At 37.2% G+C, this 23,595-nt stretch overlaps 1 protein-coding gene across 2 annotated transcripts; it reads left to right on the forward strand.

Moving 5' to 3' along the window:
• The first annotated feature begins 432 nt into the window (after window positions 1-432).
• On the forward strand, window positions 433-23,560 carry LOC120076414 (phosphatidylinositol-3-phosphatase myotubularin-1). 2 transcript variants are annotated; one of them, XM_039030235.1, is made up of 19 exons: window positions 433-546; window positions 646-714; window positions 2,281-2,355; window positions 4,031-4,102; window positions 4,772-4,844; window positions 5,268-5,317; window positions 16,810-17,099; window positions 17,262-17,335; window positions 17,412-17,475; window positions 17,672-17,740; window positions 18,904-19,003; window positions 19,100-19,213; window positions 19,666-19,835; window positions 19,978-20,062; window positions 20,395-20,622; window positions 20,774-20,833; window positions 20,978-21,042; window positions 21,714-21,993; window positions 22,683-23,560. In XM_039030235.1, exons 1-19 carry the CDS (start codon window positions 433-435, stop codon window positions 23,202-23,204), a joined length of 2,574 nt encoding a protein of 857 aa, XP_038886163.1. In that variant the 3' UTR covers window positions 23,205-23,560. The 2 variants fall into 2 exon arrangements, with proteins under 2 accessions (XP_038886163.1, XP_038886164.1); XM_039030236.1 differs by lacking the exons at window positions 433-546; window positions 646-714; window positions 2,281-2,355 and having other exon boundaries at window positions 4,772-4,837.
• The last annotated feature ends 35 nt before the right edge of the window (window positions 23,561-23,595 follow it).

The raw sequence follows: 23,595 nt of genomic DNA on the forward strand, positions 1-23,595 counted from the left end.
TTTTTTAATTAATTAATTAAATATATATGTCTTAACTAGTTAAATTATACTTAATTTGATTGGTAAGAAAAGTTTCGTAGGAATATTATAAGAGAAGGAATTACTTAACAATATTCCAAACCCCACTAATAATATCAAGAAAGGAAAAAATTAGATATATATATTTTTATACATATTAATTACAAAACAAATAAAATTAACTTCGCAAGAGATACGGAAGTCCCTCGAAATAAAGAGCGTGCGATTTAAAAATCTAAATAAATAAATAAATAAACCCAAGAACAATTGAACAAAGACGCAACAGCTTTAGCCTCACGCTTCCACCCAAAATTCACCGATTTGAAGCTTTGTTTTACATTTCTACCCGATTTTCTTGTTCGTTCATCGTATCGTACAATTGGGAATCTTGATTCTTCAGTCGGTTCGCCGCAAATGGCAGCGCCGAAGCCTCGCACCACTCGGTCCAGGTCTCACAGGGATGTTCCGGATTTGGAGAAGATGGACGCTGCTTACAGTTGGGACGCCCTTGAATGGACCAAAATTGAGGTTTCTTCTAGCTTTTTATTTTCTTTATCTTCTTTCTGGGAGTTTACGCTGCACTCCGCTTGTAAACGCACTGTTTTTTTTTTCCCAATTTTATTGCAGCCTGTTCGGCGGTCGGTTTCGCGTGTCAACTTGGATTGCTTGCTTGAAGCCGAACAAGTGATTGCTGAGGTTTGTAGAGACTTAATTTTGGTTTTTGGAATTTGAATTCTATAATGGGTCGAGATTGCGGGGTTCAATTTCTGTTGAAATTTGAATTAAGGGAAGTTTTACGTATTGTAGTGTACTGAATTCATCTTTTATTTTTGAAATGTGTACTTTAGTTGTGCGTATTGTCAATGCGTAGACGAGTGAAGCGATATAGGGAAGTGACGAATTGGATTGTAAGGACTGGAATTTTTCGTGCTCGATTTATTAGATACTCGCTTAACATGATTTTATCATTGAGAAGTTTTAGACACACCAATAGAATTAGCATCATCGGTTGCGATCAGTTTGACTTCTGGGGTTGCTGTATAGTTCTTGAACAAAATACATTTAGCCTTGCTCCTAAAAAACTGGCCGGAAGCAAGAATGGTGGTTCATGATTTCATGGAAAAGGGAAAATTGATAAAAGGAATGAATGGGTACTTGGAAGAAAAAAAAAATCTTGACCAGGGAATTGATTATTTGAGATCATGGTTTGAAGGAATACTTCCTGAGGTCCCTCATTTAAATTAATACTGTTTGGAAGCGTTTATGAAATGGTTAAGATATGTCTAGCTTAACTTTTTCAGTGTTTAATTTTCAAAATGTATTTTAAACAATATTTATCAAAAGAGTTTAAATAATAATGGGACTTTTAAATAACATTTTTTTCTCTAGTCAATCCAAACAGACCCTAATTAACTCACAACTAAATTTGAGTTTGTTAAGGGTTTGTTAAAGTTATTGAAAACTTCATTTTGAATAGTTCCAGAAGTGGAGAGTCAATGGTTACTTGTTTAGCATAAAAAGTTCGTATACCTACCTAGCAAACACTATTATTTGAGTTCCAAATATGATTGCATTTGCATTCCATGTTCTTTATTTGGTACCTTCCTTAGATATTATTGATAAATTAGAAGTTCTGTGGAATTGATGACCAATGAAGCAATATTGCACGAGCCAATTTCAATAGGAAGCAAAGGCTTCCATTAAAAAGGAATAAATTATGCAAAAGTGGGTAGATAAGCTTCCCATCTACACAAGGTCAAGGGAGCAAAACAAAAGTTATCCCAACCAGCATGTTGAAATGAAAATCAAACAACCTTCGTATGTTTTAAAGGGCTGCCCGAGAGAAATCCGAACCAGCATGTTCAAGAAGCACAATTGAAAAACTCAAGATCTCTCAACCAATACGAGGGATCATCTCCACCACACATGACTACTTTGGGTTACACATAAAATTTACATGGGTACTTGAGAATGCTTGTATCGGATTAGTTCTGTAACATAGTGGATGACTAAAGGTTTAAAAATATTGTTTTTATTCAAATCACCACCTACTCTGCTTGCTTTGACTGTGAAGGGAACACCTTAACAAATTTGGTAAGTATTGGAGAAATATCACTGTTAATTCACCATCAAAAGTTTAAGCTGATGGGTCACGGTAAGTTTGATTAGATCAATACTAAAACGACCACATTTATAGGAGGCATCTTTGATATTGTTTTCTCTATATTTGTGGGCTATTGATTATTTAAGTTTTACCTCCAGGGCTATGGTGTTGTTCTAGTGAATACTGATGAGGCGGGTACCTTGTTTGTAACCAATTATCGTCTTCTATTTCTAGTAAGTATTTCAATTAATCAATACCTTATCTTAATTATTAGCTAATAGGCCACTGTAAGTATTAAATTGTTAGCTCTTGTTCAAATAATTTTATTACTTGTTATTCTCAAGGATGTGGTTTTATTTTGTCTCATGAGTTTAGTATTATCGTTTAGTGGTAACGTAAAGCATTGGGTTGCTGGGCTAAATAACAGGCAATTGATGATTACTGTAATGCATCATATGGTGGAAACATCTCTAACTTCAATGCCCTGTTTGTCCTCAGAAAAAATTCATCAAAATCTGACCGTACACTATTTTTCTTTCTTCCTTTTTTTTTTTTTTTTGGGTATGTTCTTCGTTTTGCTTCTATGTCCTGTTTCTGTTTAGTTGCCTATTGTGCAGAGCTTACATCTTTTTAAATGAATTTGTTTATTTATTTTAAATAATAATGGAAACAAAAGATTTTCATTGAAGAAATGAAAAGAGATTAATGCTCAAAATACAAGGAAATAATAAGTAAAGGAGAAAATACATGGGAAGAATGCCTTGGAAAAACAAAAGATGCATAGGAAAATATAAGAGCAACAAGAACAATGCAAAATAGCAAAGACACACCAGGACTTCAAAAATTATCTGACTTTAACACCGCTTCAAGATTTCATGACACAAAAGTACCTTCCAATCGAAAAGACTTCCAACAGAGGGAAAAACTTGCAATTCAAAGGTCAATCTAAAGCTTTTGCCAACTATTCCATTCAGGACATTTGTTTGATCTGGAATGTCTTCATTAATTCAGCTTAATTTATGTCTCTATGTCTTTGTATTACTCGATTGTATCCTTGTTAATTTTGTTGTTCTTGGTATCTTGTATTTTAGAGCACTAGACTCATTTCATCATATCAATGAAAAATATTATTTCTGTTTAAAAAAAAAAAACTGCGAATGAAGCCAAATCAAACTGACTTGCTTGGTGCTTAATCAAAAACACCTCTAAAAATAAAACCATCGATGCCATATCAATTATTAGGATGAGAATGATCGCTTGCTCCTGTGCTTTAAAGGATAAAAGAATAATCGAAAGGTGGTTAGATGCATAAAAAATTCAAAAGGCCAGCCTTCAATAATCCACTAAAAAGTCGTGGCTGTTTCTTGTTTAAAATCTGTTCCAATAATAAGCATGTACCATCATCCTATTCAATTTGGTGTACTTTGTGCTTATAATTGGAAGGTAGAGGAGAAATGGGGGTAATGTAAACAGATAAACATAGGCTGATTGGAGGGCCCTTTTTCTGACCTCTTTTGGCCTCGGTTCATGTGATGCCTCATATCCCCACCTTTTGCAAGTGGTTGTTTTTCCTACTACAGAGTTTGTTGCCCATAAAAAACAGAAATCCTGAAAGCATGTTTTTGTGATTGCAACCACACACAAGTTCCTGATAATTGCTCTACTAGGTTTACACTTATTGCATAGACTTCTAACAGTTTTGTTCATTTCCTCCTGACTAAGAGATGTCATTACTTTTCCGCAAAATTTCATGTATACTTTGCCTTTAAGATTTTGTGGTGGCATTTCTTCATCCTTCTTTCATTTATTTTGAAGTTGCATGACTTAGCAAAGGTGTCTTTATTACTACAAGATCTCTTGTGCTCGATCATTTGAATGAGTAATAAGTTTTCTTTGCTGTTATTCTAGAGTGAAGGAACCAGGGATGTTATTGCCCTTGGCACTATACCACTGGCGACAATTGATAAATTCAACAAAATAGTAAGTTCTTAATTCATAAATCTAAAATAAAGTCATGTTCTGAAGTGTGTTGTCCTTATTTGGCACTATAGCATTTTATTTGCTAGTGTCTCCTGTGGAGTAAGGGACAATCATTCGCAACCGCTGTAGTTTATCACGATTCTCTTCGACCGGGCTAGTGAGTGGGAAAATGTTTTGAGTCAAGTCCTGTGCTGATTATGGTGGATTCCATTTACTTATGTTCATTAATTATCTACTTCTAGGCTATACCGAACTTTAGTATGACAACCGTTTTTCTGAAAAATAACCCCCAAAAGAAAATACTAACTCTTCTTATTAGTTTAAGCTGTATTTTGTTTTTGGTTGTCAATCAGCTATTCGATAAGCTTAACACCTCAAATATGCATCGTTGCTTTTTTTAATTGCACTTCCTGAAGTAGTTGAAAATCTCAACATAGTCTATTGTTTGCAACGTATTATCTAGTAGTTATTGCTTTCCAAAAGTTTTACGACCTGCAACTCAGTAGGCCAGTTTTCTTTTCCATGAGTTTTACACATGTTTAATGTTCATTGCTTATAATTTCTTGATTTCATTGCACTCAAACTGCAATCTATTGTTGCATTTTCTTCTTTCCACTTTTGAAGATTTGTACTGGGGTAAGATTATGCTTGTGGTTTTACTGGGTTTAGGTTGTGAAGACAAATGCTGCCTCTCGCCAATCTGAAAAGTCTTCACCATCTAGGCGACTTCTTCAGGTCATTGGTACGCTTTGTTATATAATCGCCATTGTGGATGCATATTATTTATGTGAATGATTTATAGTATCAGGAAAGTAACAAATTTTGAGTTTTAAAAAAAATGGAGGAAACACTTTTGTTCTCATAAAAATCAATTTGATGGGTGTTAGGGCGCTGTCTATATCTGTACATGCATTTTGGGTGACATGGTTTCAGGGATATGCTGCTTCATTGCATATTTTGTTGCTTAGCCAATCACTTGATTTATTCCTAATTTATCAGGTCATTTCTGGATGAATAGTTATAATAGATGAAATGGTGGCTTCATTTGCTTGTGTTCTAGTTCTAGTTCTTTTTCTTTTCTTCATTTGTTTTATATATTCTATGTATGTAGCATACTAGCTGAATGCAATAATTAAAAGTTTTCTTCCTTTTTTGTGTATTGCAGGAAAAGACATGAGAATTATTGTCTTTGGTTTCCGTCCAAGAACAAAACAGGTGTGTACTTCCAGTCCTTTCTTGTGAAATTGTAGTCTCTTAGGCTTCAGCATTATAAACCATTCATGGTTTAATTTATTTATTTTTTTTAAAAAGAAAACACTTTTCATTGATGAAATGAAAAGAGACTAATTCTCGAATTACAAGAAACTACGAAATATCAAGAACAGTCATCTCAACCTGGTTGACACACCCAGAGCATCCTCATCACACCCTAAAACAAAATATGACAAATACAATAGACAACTATGTCTTAAAGACATAATTACATAGAATGAAAGAAAGCATTCCAATTAAGACAAATATCTTGAATAGAATAATAAGAAAATTTCTTGGAGAGGGAGCAAGAAGAAGAAGCTTTGACTCTTGCAATCTCATAATGATCAAACCATTGAAGCGACTTGTCTTGAAAAATACGCTGATTTTTCTCTAACCAAATTTCTGATTTGCTTTAACTGGATTAATCCACAATCGAAGGGAATAAGCTTTCAAAGAAGGACCAAGGACAATCTGGGCCACATTCTCCTCAAAACATTGCTAAAAGCCCAATGAAGATTAAATGTTGCAAATAACTTCACATTTCCAAAGAGTATTGACAATCAAAGAAAATATGCTGACTGTCTTCAGAATTCTGCATACTCTGGCAAATCGAGGACAAAAGATAATGGTTTGGCAGCTTTCTAAATAGTATTATCTTGCAGACATTAGTGAGTTGGGGAAGTTCCCCATGTTGGCCCTCAAATTACATCATGAGCAGTTCATTTAATTACTACATATATATTAAATATAGGGAAGAAACACTATATTTTGAGTGGGGCAAGGCTATAAAGCTTCTGCACATCGAGAGTTCTGATCTCTCCAAAAGAAAAGCTGCAACTCCTTGCTCCTGACCAACTTCCTATGAGTTTGATTTCTACCCTTCATCACAGATTTTAGGCTTGCTACAAACCACGTCATGTAGTTATAAATAAAATCGATATGAGAAACTTCTATACTCTACTCATGCTTTTCTCATTCTGCTTGTGGGTCCTTCTCAGTCTCTGGCGAGAGTATGTAGAGCAAATTGGTGGTTTGCCAGTGTTTTGACTTCAAGATGCTGCGAGGAACAGAGATTAAAGCCTACTTAAGGATCAGGAGATTATGAAATAGGTTTTCAATGTCCTCAACAAATAAGTAAAAAATTTGGAAATTTTTAGATGTTTGATGGGTTAGGGTAAATTTAATTATATTAACACTTTAGCATTACCCTTCGCTTGTGGGCTTGAAAATTTTTTGAAGACCTAACAGGTGGAAATCAATATTAACCTCCTCAAAATGGTGTCCGGTTGGGTTCACCATTCTTGGATTGAATTCCAATTTATGTTTTGGGCCGAGTACCTGTTTGGACTTCATGGGCTATGATACCATGTTAAATTATCGATTGATCCAAAAGCATAAGCTGATGGGTTAGGGTAAATTTAATTATATCAACACTTTAACAATTTACAAAGAGGGGTCATAAATTCAATATTGTTCCACTCATTATAACAATATGTGAGATGCTTAACAAGTGAGATTGTTGATACCCTAAAGGGGTATTTTGGACAAAAATTGGAGTTGTGAAGTCTAAAGAGTTATGAAATCGTGAGACTCATTGTGTAAGGAATCAATATAGCATAAAATTGAGGTTTTTTAGTCGTGGATCCACAAACTCCTTGGACCAGACAAGGATTGGAGTTCACAATTTCATCTTCCCAACCCCAACTTTTTGGGCCAAACACCCTCTGAAAGATGTGGTATATTGCAGTGCAAAGAGAGTTCCTTTTGGCTTTGTTAATATAGCTTCTAAAAGCGAAGCAATTGAAAGCTATTCAAACTTTTTTCTGAAATTTGGTTGGTTTTGTTTTGTTTTTTGTTTTTGTTTTTTTTTTTAAAAAAAGAATTTATTTTTGTTGTTCTTGAGATTTCTTTAGTGGGCTTTTTTGGAACTCATAACCACCTTCAAATTTGCTTACTTTTCCTTGTAGTTATAATTATAATACATTTCTTCAAGCCAATTGCATTTAGAGCTGCTTTTCACTTGGTCATAAATTACTATTTAAGAAGCATGAATATGGAGACAGATATGACATTAACCCGTCCATATGCCAATTTCTAAAAAACCAGTACACTAACATGTTGGGATATGCTTTATTATTATTATTATTTTAGGATATAATGTAAATTGAACATAAAATACCAAATGTACCATAACAAAAATGCATAATATGTCAAGTTAATTAACAATTGTAGGAAATGAATCATTTAGATTTTTTACTTCAGTTTTTCTGTTTCTGTTTTTTAATCTTTGGTTCAAAAGGGGCTCTCTCTCTCTCTCTCTCTCTCTCTCTCTCTCATTTTAATGTTTGTTTACATTTAATTGATTTAGAGCTTTAAAGTTGGGCCCAACATAAAAGGTTTGGACCATTCTCTCTTCAAAAAAACTTCCATTCATATCCAGGAAGTGTCCCAGCTGTGTTCCCACGTCTGAAATTTTAAAATTAAAAAAATAAAAAATAGAACACGAAAGTTTGCTCATCGGACACATGTCTAGAGCATGTTCGGTCGTATCCATGTTTGGCACAAACACTCTTTAAAATGGAGTGTCCGTGCTTCATAGATTACGATAATTGTATAGAAATTATTTGTAAATATTAAATATACATATAGGTTAAAATATTATTTTGGTCCCTATATTTTGAAGTTTATTCAATTTTAGTCATTGTACTTTAAATTATTAAATTTTAGTCCTTGTACTTTTAATATATTTTAAATTTAGTTCTCACTACTAATTTATTGTTGATTTTTAAAAAACTTTTTTATTATCTATTAGTATTTTTACTATAATTTTTAATACATATTTACCTATTGTATTTTCTTGTATGAAAATTATTATTATTATTATTTATTCATTTTCGATAAAAATTAATTTTGATGGACTAAATCTAAGATTATTGAAAGTACATGGACTAAAATTGAATAAATTTCAAAGTGTAGGGTCCAAAATGGTATTTTAGCTTACAATACATTTGTATATTTTTGTCTCATCTGTCATGGGAAGAAAGGGTGGTGTGTAACCAAAGGAAATTTTAAGAAACAAGTATATCATTCATTTCAAATGGGGGATCCAGTCCCTATTTATAGGCATGGACTACAACCTTAGCTGTTAACTAACTACTTTAACCGGTTTACAAATTACAACCTAAGCTGTTTAACTAACTACTTTAACCAGTTGTGAAGGTAACTGGTTTACAGATTATTTAAAAAACATAAACTAAGGTAAAAAGCTTAAAGACCAAACTAAATATAAGATACATCATGTTCCATCCCCTAAAGAATAAATTTCACCCTCGAAATTATATAGATAGCTGAAAACTATCAGGAGCGTTGTAGGGGTGGAGTTCTACTACATTAAAAATAGGATTGATGTGAAGATCTGAAGGAAGGTCCAAGAGATATGCATTGGCTCCATATGCTCAAAGGATTTTGAAGGGTCCGAGCTTCTTGTTCTTCAGTTTATTGTATGTTCCTGTTGGAAATCTGCTTTGGCGGAGGTGGATCATGACTAAGTCACCTTCATTGAATTGTTGTAATCTTCTGTGTTGATCAGCAGCCTTTTTGTAAGATGAATTGGCTCGTTCGATGTTAGCTTGGACATCCTGGTGCATGCAAATAATCCTTTCTGCCATCCCCTCAGCATCATTATTAGCTTCAAAAGAAGAAGAAGGAAGTTGAGCAAGATTATAAACAATTTCAAAGGGACACTTCCCTGTTGATCTGTTCTTCATGAAGTTAAATGTGAATTCAGCTTGGGCAAGTACTAGATCCCATTGTTTTGGGTGCTTCCCGCTCAAACACCTTATCAAATTTCCCAAAGATCAGGTTGTAACTTCCGTTTGGCCATCCGGACTTGTGCTATATTCGAGTGAGGTATGGAACTTCCTCCATAAGGTTTTCCAGAAGTGGCTGAGAAATTTGACATCTCTGTCAGATACTATTGTTTTTGGAATGCCATGGAGACGGACTACTTCCCTGAAAAAAAAGGTTAGCAATATATACATCATCATGTGATTTTTTACAAGGAAATGGACCATCTTACTAAACCTGTCCACAACAACCATGACAGAATCATGTCCTCTCTGGGTTTTAGGAAGACCAAGGACGAAATCCATTGAAAGGTCCTTCCATATAGAAGTTGGGGTGGGGAGTGGAGTATATAACCCTGCATTGGTGGAGGTTCCTTTGGCAATTTGGCAGTTTGGCAGATAAAGCATCTTTTGAAAAAATTATGAACATCTTTTCTGAGTTGGGGCCAATAAAATTGAGAGGAAAGCAGATCAAAGGTTTTGGTAATTCCAAAGTGACCTGCTAGACCGCCACAGTGTAGGTCTTTAATGAGTTCTTCCCTTGGTGACGTGTGAGGAATACATAAGCCGTTATAAAAAATATGGAAGTCACCAGTGTTAATGTTGTTAGAGCAATTATACCAGATTGTACCAAAATCACTGTCGGATGGGTAGAGGTCTGGAAGGTGATGAAAGCAGTGACCTGTCCAGCCAAAACTGTTAATAATTCTCCTTTTCTACTGAGGGCATCAGCGACTTTGTTGTCTTTACCTGCTTGATGTTTGATCACAAAATCAAGTTGTTGTAAAAATGCTAGCCATTGAGCATGCATCCTGTTAACTTGTTTTTGAGAATGTAAGTACTTCAAAGAGAAATGGTCAGTAAGGAGGATAAATTCTTTATACAGTAGGTAGTGTTCCCACTGTTTAAGTGCTCTAACTAATGCATGAAATTCCTGCACATAAGTACTTCAATTTTGTTTGGCTAAAAAACTCAATTGGATGATTGTTTTGAGATAATACTGCTCCAATACCCACTCCACAAACATCAACTGCCACTTGGAAAGGTAAAGTAAAATCGGGTAATTTAACGGGACATTGCATAGTTTATTCTTGATACTAAGAATGATAACCGGTTAAAGTAGTTAGTTAAAAAGCATAAACCAAGGTAAAAAACTTAAAGACCAAACTAAATATAAGATACATCAAGGGGGTTGATAATATTTTTGTTCTACCCTTATCACTGAATTGATGAATAGACATTATTGAAAAAGTTAGGGAAGGAAAAAAAACACCAGAGTTACGTGGAAAACCTTAGACCAGGGAGAAAAAACCACGATAAGAGTTTTTTTATTTTTAATTCAGCAAAGTACACATTACAGGGACAAGTATAAATAACCAAACAGTAAGAAACCCTAGACTTATAAAAGATCAAAATGCCCTCAGGGCTAAAATATAATTTCAACACTCCCCTTCAAGTTGGGGCATATATGTCAATGAGACCCAACTTGCTAATACAGGTGTCAAAAGTCTGTCTAGGTAACCCTTTGGTGAGGACATCCGCAACTTGTTGGCTGGACGGAACATAAGGAATGCAAATGCTCCTGTTATCCAGTTTTTCTTTGATGAAGTGTCGGTCAATCTCAACGTGTTTGGTTCTGTCATGTTGAACCGGATGTTTGCAATATTAAGGGCAGCCTTGTTATCGCAGTAAAGTCTCATCGAGTCATGACTTTCTTGATGTAGATATACCATAACCTTCTTCAACCAAATCTCTTCACATATACCCAAGCTCATAGCCCTGTATTCGGCTTTGGCACTGCTTCTAGCCACGACACCTTGCTTCTTACTTCTCCAGGTAACTAAGTTTCCCCACACAATAGTACAGTATCCTAAGGTGGACTTCCTATCTGTAACAGAACCAGCCCAGTCTGAATCTATGTAGGCCTTGATACACCTTTTATCATGCTTTCCGAAGACCAAGCCCTTTCCAGGAGAAGACTTCAGATACCTCAGGATCCGCGTAACTGCCTCCATGTGTCTTTCATACGGAGCCTGCATAAACTGACTGACAAAGCTAACTGCATATGATATATCAGGTCTGGTATGCGAAAGATATATCAGTCTCCCCACAAGTTGTTGATATCTCTCTTTGTTCACAGGAACATCATCTACTGACTCTATCAGATTGAAGTTGGCTTCTACAAGTGTATCTGCAGGTTTACACCCTGTCATTCCAGTCTCTCTCAACAAATCGAGAGTGTATTTTCTCTAAGATATTGAGATCCCTTCCGTTGATCTTGCTACCTTCATTCCTAGGAAATGTCTCAAGACATCGAGATCTTTGATCTCAAACTCATCTGCCATTCGTCGTTTCAACCTGTTAATCTCTGTTGAATCATCCCCTGACAGTATAATATCGTCAACATAGACAATCAAGACGCTATTTTCCCTGGTGCTGACTTCTTAGTGAACAAGGTGTGATCTGAATGCCCTTGAACAAACTCCAGAGATTTAACAAAGGTGGTGAACCAATCGAACCAGGCTCTAGGGGACTGCTTCAGGCCATACAAGGATTTTTTTAATTTGCAAACCTGATTGTCGAACTGTGCTTCAAAACTCGGAGGTGGGTTCATATATACCTCTTCTTCAAGCTCACCATTCAGAAAGGCATTTTTCACATCCAACTGATGGAGGGGCCAGTCTTGATTAACAGCCACGAAGAGAACACGAATAGTGTTAAGTTTTGCCACAGGTGAGAAAGTTTCTGAGTAATCCACTCCATACGTCTAAGTGAATCCTTTTGCAACCAATCTGGCCTTATATCTGTCGAGAATTTCATCTGACTTGTATTTGACAGTAAAAACCCACTTATACCCTACTGTTTTGTGACCTCTTGGAAGACTAACCAGATCCCACGTTTTGTTAGTCTCAAGAGCCCGCATTTCCTCCATAATTGCGACTCGCCATTCAGGAATTTCCAGAACCTTGTGCACATTGCCTGGAATTATCCCAGTATCCAGGCTGGTGGTGAAAGCTCTAAATCTCGTAGACAGGTTACTGTAAGACAAGAAGCTTTTCATAGAGTGTTTGGTGCACGACCTTGTACTTTTTCGCAGAGCTATCGGAAAATCCAAGATAGTATCAATCTCAATCTCACTGATCTTGTCTACCTGTTGATCTGTACCCAACTGTTGGTTCATTTTCAGTCCCCTGAGCACCACTTGGCGCTTCATTACTGCCATCATCCCTGACTTCGCCCGAGTCCCCTGCATCACTTTCAACATACTCATTGTCATTATGACTAGGGGTACCTTGAGCCTCAGTCGGTTCCGATTCTGATTCTTGAACACCTTCTGGTGGAGCAACAGGGGGAACAATTTCGGGAATTATTTCCTTTCGGAGATGCTTCCTATAGTAGGTTATCCAAGGCACTTGTTTTGCAGGCTCATTTGTTTCAGGGATAGGTTCAGGAAACAAGTCTAACGGAACAGAGTAGGTGGAAGTGTTAGCCTGTTCACTCGAAGTCTCCCCTTGAAGAAGACTAACAGGAAAGAAGAGCTTGTCCTTTAGAAATGTGGCAACCATGGTGACAAAGTACTTACGAGAGGAAGGCTGAAAGCACTTGTAGCCCCGTTGATGGAGCGGATACCTAACAAAGACACATTTTTGGGCCCTAGGAGCAAATTTACTCTGGTGAGGACCGTGATTATGGACGAAAACGGTGCACCTAAAAACCCAAAGAGGAACATCTGGGAAAAGGCGAGTGGACAAGATTGATTCTATGAAGTGCTCTAAGGGGGTTTGGAATTTGAGCACATGGGAAGGCATCCGATTGATGAGATGAGCTGCAGTAAGTACAACATCCCCCATAGATACGAGGGTAAGGATGCAGGTATCATGAGGGATCGGGCTACTTCAATAAGGTGGCGATTTTTCCGTTTGGCCGCCCCATTCTGCTGAGGCGTATAGGCACAGGAATTTTGGTGGACGATACCTTTAGAGTCTAAAAACTCACGAAGGGACTGATTAACAAATTCACGCCCATTGTCACTTCGAAGAATGACGATTTTGATATTGAATTGGGTTTCGACAGTGGTGTAAATCTGTTGAAAGATTGTCGTCACTTCAGACTTGTCTGTAAGAAGGAACACCCATGTAAGACGGGTGTGATCATCTATGAAGGTAATAAACCACCGTTTACCTGACACCATTGTGACATTCAACGGACCCTAAACGTCACTATGTTTCAGGTGGAAGGGTCGGGAAGGATTGTAGGGTTGTGAGGTAAAAGACGCCCTAGGCTGTTTAGCACGAATACAAACATTACACAACAAAGATGACACATTCACATTTCAAAATAAATGGGGAAATAGATATTTCATATAATGAAAGTTTGGATGTCTAAGACGAAAATGCCATAATAAGAAATCAGTTTCAGAAACAGTAAGAGAAGACGGTAAACAAGTGCTAGATAAACTCCTAGAAGAAGCATCATCGGAAAGGAAATAGAGCCCCCTATTGTGTTGGGCAGTGCCAATCATTTTCCCCGAGCTGAGGTCTTGAAACGAAACATTATCTGGTGAGAACACGACTTTGCAGTTCAAATCTCTGGTTAACTTACTGATTGATAGCAAATTATACAATATTTTTGGCACATGTAAGACATTCTGTAAAATCAATCCTTGAATTGGAGATAAGTGACCCTTTCCAGCAACGGGGGCAAATGACCCATCTGCCATTCTTATTCTCTTATTTCCAGCACTTGGATGATAGGAGAGGAATTGATCAGATGATCCAGTTAGATGGTCCGTTGCTCCGGAATCAAGGATCCAGGATTCATCTCCCTCGACAAAGAAACTAAAGGAATGGGGAGTACCTGATTGGGCAATATTGCAGGTTTCGACTGTACCTGGATCCACTTGGCTCGTCCCTGGAGGAGCACCATCAACTGTTTCACCAACGAAGGCTCGACTGGACTTAGATTTATCGTTCGGAGGACCCCGCTTGCCATTTCGAGGTCGGCCATGTAATTTCCAGCACTGATCTTTCGTATGCCATGGTTTCTTACAATGTTCACAAATTGGAGGGGTCTTTCCATTCTGTTTGTCATTCTCTGAACCCGATGACTTGACTCCAAACGCAGCCTGTCTCTTATACACATCTAGATGTGTATAAGAGACAGGTATAAGGCAAGTTAGAAAATCATATACGCGGTCAGCCTCCTCAATCTTCGAATACTGAACCCCGTCAACTGGGCAATTCCAAACTATTTCTCGACACAGATCCATTTCTTGCCACAACAGTGATAATTTATTAAAATAGGATGTTATGTCGAGAGTCCCCTGCTTGTACTCATGCACCTGTTTTCTCAATGTATAAAGGCGTGAAGCATTCTGCCTCTTCGAATAAAGTTTCTGGACAGCTTCCAGATATCCCGAGCCGAAGCTAAGTAAAGAAGAGGCTTCTCAATCTGAAGTTCCATACTGTTTATTAAAATTGAGCGGAGGAGGGAATCCTCCCCCTTCCATATACGTTCCTGAGGATCCCCAGGATTTGGTCTGGGTATCTCCCCTGTTAGATACCCGAACTTGTGTCGTCCCTCGAGAACCATCCTCACAGATTGTGATCAAGAAAAGCAGTTCTGGCCATTAAGTTTTTCGCCAATAGAAATTCCTGCAGAATTGCCTATAGAACCAGACATAATGTTTGCAAAAGGTAAAGTAAGGTAAGAAGTTACCGGAGTTTCTGAACATAACGGAACCCTCGGGTATGTATTTGGTAGAAAATCAGTTGATGGATTGGCCGTAGATCTAACGGCTTCCCCAAGTGCAAAAATCTGTTGCTGCAGATTTGCCAGTTGTTTTTTAACGCTAACGGTCCCACTAAAAATCGTTGTAGGTTGTTTCATAGACCCCTGATGTATCGTTTCTGCCAGTGTGGGAAGACCGACTTGAGGAGCCGGCTGACCAAAGGGTAAATAGTGGGAGAAAAAAACTTGCTGTAAAGGGTTGGGCTAGACCGGGTTTGACTGGACTGGCTGGTTCGAGTGGTTTGGTGGGTTCTGGTAGACGGAGAGGTCGGGCACGTTCGGAAGGCTGGGTAAAGAAGATGGAAGGTAGGCGATTTAGTTTGGATTCACCAGGGAATGGAAGGTCGAAGCGCTGGGCAAAGACGAAGGGTAAAAAACCGAGGGATGAGAGGACGACTAACCTGGAAAAGCTCCACCGACTGTGTTTGAGCTGCGGTCGGTAACGATCGGTGGCTGGAACAACGGAATCGTCGACGGCAAGCACTCGTGTCTGGGCTAGACCAGCGGAGGATGTTCGAGTCTCGATGGCAATGTGGTTGAAGTCGTCGACGGCAGCGCCGGAGGTCCTCCGATGACAGTAACAACTGGATCGACGAGGAGCTGCAGTCCCGTGTGTTGGATTTGAATCGGTCCAAGTAATGACTGTAGATATTGGTCAACGGTAGCCCTAATTTCAGCACCGTTGGAATTTTCCCTTGGAGTTCCATCCCTTGCTAGAGTCGATGACTGAATCTCTTCTATTCCAACGACATCCTCATCACCATGATCTGATACCATTTTGAAAAAGTTAGGGAAGGAAAAAAAAACACCAGAGTTACGTGGAAAACCCTAGACCAGGGAGAAAAAACCACGATAAGAGTTTTTTATTTTTAATTCAGATACACGGTACACATTACAGGGTCGGGTATAAATAACCAAACAGTAAGAAACCCTATACTTTTAAAAGACCAAAATGCCCTCAGGGCTAAAATATAATTTCAACAGACATGTTTCTGCTTTAAAAGAAGGAAACCAATCTTTTTACTTATTAATTTGGGTACATGGACCTTTTAAGAATGTATCTACCATTTAATCTTAATCTGATATGTTCAGTTAAGCTTACTTGACAATCTATTTGACATTGGCTTGTAAAAAGTTTATATGGGTTTCAACTTATTTGTAGTGACACTCATTGTGTCTGGCCCCGCTAGAAAGTCAGGAGCAAGACCACGTGGAACAAATCTACTTTTACCATGAGGTAGGATATTTTCCTAGCTAGTATTCGGAAACACAAAACAGTTATTTTGGGATTGGAGGGGATAGATGGGGAGAGTAGCTTCACAGCTCCTTGGGCTGCCAACTCCAAAGACTTTACCAGTGTCCTGCCCGTTTCTCTTTTCAATAACTGAAGAGTCATTTGGTGATTTCTTTGGATAAGAATTGAAACTGTCGTTATCAAAAGAGAGAGTATAATGAGATCTGTGTCATGCCACAATTACAAAAAGGTCAAAGAAAGACTCCCAACTGGTAAAGATCTGTCATGCAATAGTTACAAAAACCTTTAGAAGCGGATTTTGTGATTTCTTCCCTTTGCTTATGTCTTTATTGGAACTCGTAGTCTAAAAATTTTCATGTTGTCTTTACGAATGTCACAGAAATTTAAAAATCAATGGCGTTAAAAGCTTCCTGAAACAATCAAAATTATGATCATACCGTAGTAATTATTTGCATATATATAATTGCTTTTCATGTTTTTATCCAACATGGTAGAAAAGTTCCAATATATTGCATATTGTCTTTTACATTACCTGAGATCTGTATGGGTATTGCAATTTACAGAGGCGTAAAGTATATGATGCATTATTGAGATGTATGAAACCTGCAAGAATATGGGATCTATATGCATTCAAGTCCGGGCCATCCAAGTACAGTAATACAGACCCAAAAGTTCGTTTGCTAAATGAGTATTTTCGGCTTCTTGGAAAGGGTTCCCTACATGCATCAATGAGTATGATTGAAGATGGATCATTTACATTGTCCAATGAATTGTGGAGAATAACCAAAATCAATTCCAATTATACTTTGTGTCAGAGTTATCCATTTGCATTGGTTGTTCCTAAACATTTTAGGTATTACTTTTTTATCCAAGATCCAGCATTCACTTTTTGTTTCTTTGAGATATTTAGAGACAAGTTTATTCTTTCTTTTAGAAACTAAGGCGATGCCTCAATTTCTATATAGATTATTGTTTTTAGTCATTGAAGGAACTAATTATGTGGTTCTACTGCTAGTGATGAAGAGATGTTGCAGGCTTCTACCTTTCGTGCTAGATGTCGTTTGCCTGTTGTTTCGTGGTGCAATCCTGGTACAACATGAAGCTAAGATTCTTAAACGCTATTCTTGGCTAGACTTAAATATCTAACGTTGATGAAAACTCTTAGGCACTGGAGCTGTTCTTGCACGTTCATCTCAACCTTTAGTTGGTCTTATGATGAATATGAGAAGGTAATATCATATGGTCTGGCGTAATCCTTTGGGAATGTGAGGTGAGAAGAAGCTTAAAATCTTTAATGGGGGTGGAGAAGAGGTGTGAGGTTTAGTTTTTGGCGTATGCGCTGTCTCTAATGTTGGTGCATATGTTTAGGTATGGAGTGATAGGACCTTAGGCCATTAAGTTGATGCAATTTTATGCATGTTGCAGTAATACCGATGAAAAGCTTGTTGCTGCACTTTGCTCGAATCTTGCTAGTGTTCATGGGTCATCACGTAGGTGAGTGTATTAATATTCTTTTTCCATGGATGGCAACTATTTTTAATTTTGAAGTTTGCCCTTTCAATTTTTGGTTCGAAAGGTTTCTGCATCATTACTTTTTTCCCCATTTTTCATCTAGACATATAAACTGAAAATCAAGGGCTGCCTAATATGGGAAAATAATTACATGAGAGCAAGAGAAAAGGAGAAAACCTAAACGAGTCTTAATTTTTGTTGCTGGAAACCTGATTTGAGATTAGAATGCACTAAAACTCCAATATTCTCTCACGAACAAAATTTATCTTAGAAAAATTATCCAAAAAATAGTTAGTGACCTTTCTCAGAAAAAGAAATCTCCTTTTTCCCAAAATGTGGCCTTGGAATAACATCTATGTATCCACCACAACCTAGATCTGTTGAAGCAAGGTTGGTTATTAGATTTGCTAGAATTGTCCTACATGAGAGATGGAAGATGCTTGTGCAAGAGTAATTGATTTGAGTTCTCTATCTGCTTTGGGTTAGAATACACATATACATGGAACCTGACTTCTGATGTCAATGTCAGTAGTGATAATTCTTCTCATTCGCAAACAGTCAATCAAATTTCAACCTTCATCCTTTCTCTGACTTTAATTGCATTGTGTGCTTGTTAACCACCTGGACTAGAAAAAAGTGAGAACTAATTAACTCTTTTTGCACTTCGAGTGGAGAAGTTTTCCTCCCCCTAGCTTTCAAGAATGTAACAATTAACATGATTATTTGGAGAGGATCGTTTGAAAGAAACAAAATTATCTCTCTTTTGAAGTTCTTTTGGGATTAGTCAAGACTCGCTGTCAAGTTGGTGCCTCCTTCTGAAGTTTTTTTATTATTTTATTATTTTTTATTTTTTAATTAAGATTTGTAGCAAATGTACGCCAAGCCTTTGATGGCACCTTATCTCCTTTTGGTCTATAAATTATCCCAAAAAAGAAAATATTTGAAATATACAAAAAGCAACGGGTATAGACTATACTCTCCTTGCTTAAGCACCAAAGGAGCGTTGTTGAATTCTCTCTGTTCTTATTTTTCATTCATCAAGTTGAGGGCAGGAGCAGTACGTTTTTCCATTGTTCATCCTAACGCAGATTGACCCCTTTTTTCTTTCTTTTTCTTTTTTTTTTTTTTTGTAAATAACGCTTTAGGAAGCTTTATATAGCTGATGCAAGGCCTAGAAAAAATGCTTTAGCAAATGGAGCCATGGGAGGTGGCTCGGAGTCTTCATCAAATTATTTTCAATCTGAGGTTAGTTTGAGCGTTGGAGGTCTGATTTGTTCTTTCTTTACAATTTTATTATTGGATATTTGACTAACGTTGAATTGTTTTTGTTGTCCTCAATAGATAGTCTTTTTTGGGATTGACAACATACATGCAATGAGAGAAAGTCTTACTCGGCTCAGAGAGTACTTGGATACTCATGGTGAAAAATCATCTGATGGAATGTCATCATTCTTGGTTAGTACTTTTCAGCCTGACATATTTAGGCCCATTTTATTTAGGTCTTATAGAAAATCTCCCTCTTCCTCCCAACCTCGGATACTCATGGTGCAACATCATCCGATGGGATGTCATCATTCTTGGTAAACTGTCATTATTTTCTCTCCTCCATCACTCCCTCTCCCTTGAGATTCATATGTTCCCTCTTTCAACATTCAACTTTTTTTCCTTTGACCAACCTGAAACATCAGGAGCGTGAGCGTGCCTCCATCCGTTCCGCTTCATGATAATTTTAAACAACTTCAGATTCATCTTTTTCCCTCAAATAAACTTGAAATTGTAGATGTAAACATGTCCAAAGGAAAGTGACTGATAATGGAGAAATCTTTATGATTGCATTTGATGTTGTCTCCCTCCCCTACTTTTAATATTGATCTTAAAGAAATTCACTCTCCATATGCATAATGCAGAGACATGGTGGATGGACTTGGGGTGGGGGTAATCTTAGTAGCATGTCCGCGTCGGTATCAACCCTGGGAGATAGTGGCTGGTTAATCCATGTTCAAAGTGTCTTGGCTGGTTCAGCGTGGATTGCTGCACGTGTTGCTTTGGAAAAAGCAACTGTGCTAGTTCATTGCAGGTATGAAGTAATTGATTTTTTTTATCGTTTAATTGTAGCTGTAACAAATTATGCACATATGATGTTATTTTGGCTGGGAACTTCTGCTGTGTGAAATGTTCAAAAGTTGTCTTGCCATCTTCTTGTGTCTTTGTTTGCATAGTGATGGCTGGGACAGAACAACACAACTAGTTTCACTTGCTAGCTTGCTGCTTGATCCATATTATCGGACGTTCGCTGGATTTCAGGTATTTTGTTGGACATAGTAGACCTCTTTGGCACTTTTTTTTTCTTCACTCTGATTTATCTAAAATTGTAGGATACACCTTTTTGTTTATTATTATTTTTCTTTCTTTTTTTTAAATTTTTAATGTAGGATAAATTTTCTCATCTTCCCCATTATTTTACCTTAGTTGGTTTGGTATATTTGGAAAAGATTTCATCCCTCTTTATGTATCATGAATGATTCTTTATTCTATCCCTGGAATTATCAAAGGCTCTGTAGACTCTTCTTCATTTATCCATAACTTTCAGATATGTTTAGTCATTGGTCTGATTTTAATGTGTCTCCTTCACACAGGCACTGATTGAAAAGGATTGGCTAGCGTTTGGTCATCCTTTCTCAGATCGATCTGGCATGCCAACCATATCGGGAAGTGGTAACATGCCATATGAACTATCTAGGCAGTCTTCAACTGGAAGTTTTTCTTCTTCACCTATGCGTCAGCCGTCGGGAGCATTCATATCTCAAGCTTCCAGTCCTCCTCATGCACAAACATCAAACAACTGTTCTCCCATATTTTTACAGGTTTGTTTTTCTTTGAATATAATCTGTGAAATATTATGTGATTATTTTGTGATTTCTTCACGTGATTAACAATGTAGATATAGTGGCATTTTTATTCTTGACGCACAAAACTGTATTACCTGTTAACAGAATGCTACTTAATTATTTGCAGTGGGTTGATTGTGTTTCACAACTTCTGCGCATGTATCCCTTTGCTTTTGAGTTCTCTTCAGTAAGTAAACTTCTAGATGAAACTTGACTTTTAACTTGAAACAGTTTTTATTTCCCTTTTTGTGAGGAAATTATTCTCCACTTTTTACGGGCATAACTTGATTAGCAATTTAACATACTGACCAGTTTGGCGTTTTCTAATCAGGCATTCCTTGTGGATCTGTTGGATTGTATGCTTTCCTGTCGCTTTGGGAACTTCTTATGCAATTGGTATGTTTCTTCAATTAGATCAATCTTTTGTTGTGATGAGTTCAGTATTCATTTTTCTTCAACTATAATTTCCCTGTTTAACTATTGTCTGTAGATAAAGATCATTATTCCATGATTAGAACTTTTAAGACAGTTTATTTCTTGGAATAGTTCCGTGTAACTGGCCCATGTTATATATATCTTACACTACTGATCTTAAGGGGCCGTTTGGGGGCACCAACTAGAAATTGGTGGAGTAGGTTATTATAGCCCACTCCATGCTTTGGCGCACCAAGTATAATAGTGGTGTGAACAATTATTTATAACTTACAATTAAGCATAACGACCTTACTTGAACAGGATCTATTCTATAGGTTGTACAATTGTATCCTTGAATTCTAAGCATAACCTACAATTAACTATAATAAATACTATTTCAAACTCCTTTTTGCTATAGTATTTACCATTTGCTACCGTATTTATTATATTTCAATCATCCTGTCTTCTTTTCTTGCTACAACATTTACTATTTCTTATCCAAATAAAAATAGTTTGCACCCTTAAACACAAACTCTTATAACCCATTGACTATAATAACCAACTCAGTACCCCAAACGCGCCCTAAATTGTTAAACGTTAATAATAGCACTTATTGGAGGGACTTGGTGAATGATTGTTTTCTGATGTCTCAGTGAGAAGGAGCGGCAGCAATGTGCAGTTTCTGAAGTTTGTGGCTGTCTATGGGCATATTTAGCTGATTTACGAGCCTCGGAAGGAAGTTCACATGTGCATTATAACCTCTTCTATGAACCTACCAAACATGAAGGCCCTATCTTACCTCCGGCAGCAGCTCTAGCTCCAACTCTCTGGCCACAATTCCATCTTCGTTGGGCTTGTCCAAAAGAATCCCAAGCTGGGGAACTTGAAGTCAGATGCAGGAAAATGGCTATAAAATTCTCTGAAATGCAGAAGGTACGATTCTTTTCTCATACTTGGATCATGAATAAATGTCCCGAACTCTAGAAACAGTTGCAGAAGAAATTTAATTCATTGTTTGGTTGTATTTTTAAACTTTGTTTTAAAAAACTCCTTTTCAAATTGGTTTGTCTCAAAATTTATCTTCTATCGTTTTAGTTCCAAACGCAGGGACAGTTGTAACACACTAAAGAATACAACAAAAAACAGCTGCAGTTTTTTTTTTTTTTTTTAATGAACTGTTTTTAAAAATTATCTTGGGAGTTCTCTGCACAAGAACAAATTGTTTTCATTTTTTATATTCTCCTGTTGATGGTATGAAATCACAAAAAGAGGGGGGATAGCCAAAGAATTCCAACTTCCAAGCCAAGGAACTTACAAAACTATTTATTCTGTTGCAATGCACAACTTCCCCTTACTTCATTGAAGTAGTTCTATAGTAATTGGATTGCTGATATTATATGACTTTTACTTTAATCTGATTGTTTTGGAGCAAATGAACAGTAGCCAAAACCGAAAAGAGAGAAGTGGCTTTCTATAACCACTTAAGATTCGGTTTATTCATAGTTGGTGAACCTGTTGTTTCTTGAAAGTTAATTTTATGTATGGGCGTCGTTTATGTACAATGTTTTGTTGTCCTCAGTGTCAACCTGATTGATTCTTGCATACCATAAAATGCCTAATAGGACAAAGAAATGGCCGAGAGAAAAGCCCAGGAGATGACGGCTGCCATGGAATCATTAAAATCAGAGTTGCAAAACGAGAAACAATTAAGTATATCTGCTAGGAATGCTGCAAAAAGTGCAAGCAAAGAATGTGAAGCCATAAAGAGAGCAATTCAGTCTCTAGGTTGCAAGGTTCAAGTCTCTAGTAATGGTTATTGTACTGTTGATATTGAGGGCGACCTGATGAAAAAATCCAACCAGAAAAGTCATCCTGCTTCAAGAAGGGTTTCACATCGTTCACTGCCATCCCCCAGTGAAGAGAATGACCTCTCCCTTTCTATCACAGTTACAGCAGATGATGTTCCAAGTAACCCCCTCGGTCACATCTGTGAAGCTCTTTGCCCATTACGCACTCGGGACGGAGGGTGTCGGTGGCCTGATGCTGGTTGTGCTCATTTGGGTAGCCAATTTATTGGACTGAAGGCAAATTTTGATGCATTCGATCAACTATCCATATATGATGGTTATTTCAAGCCAGAGTGAACTACTTGGTTTTGGTATGAACCGGATTTTCTCGTTGCTCTTGCGAAGGATATACCATTAAGTTATATGCGGTACCAGTCGCATATCATGGACCCCAGTTATTAGGAAAGGGTCTCAGGATGGTGTACATAGAATGTTGAGTTAGCTGGCAAATCAAAACTACCACACTTGTTCAGGGCTACACGGAATAGGTTGGTTTAGTTAGTCAAATTTTCTTGATAGCTTGTTAGAAACTTGATTGAGTTCCTGCATAAATTTGGTCTCTGTACATGTTTTACTCGAGATGTATCATTCTTTTACCGGCAACTACTTTTGTGATTAATAATAGTAATAAACCAATGCTGGTTTTCAATTCATTGACCTCTTGCAAATTCTGTATCATGTATATATA

This window comes from Benincasa hispida, chromosome 4, assembly GCF_009727055.1.
Source record: "Benincasa hispida cultivar B227 chromosome 4, ASM972705v1, whole genome shotgun sequence".
NCBI lineage: Eukaryota > Viridiplantae > Streptophyta > Magnoliopsida > Cucurbitales > Cucurbitaceae > Benincasa > Benincasa hispida.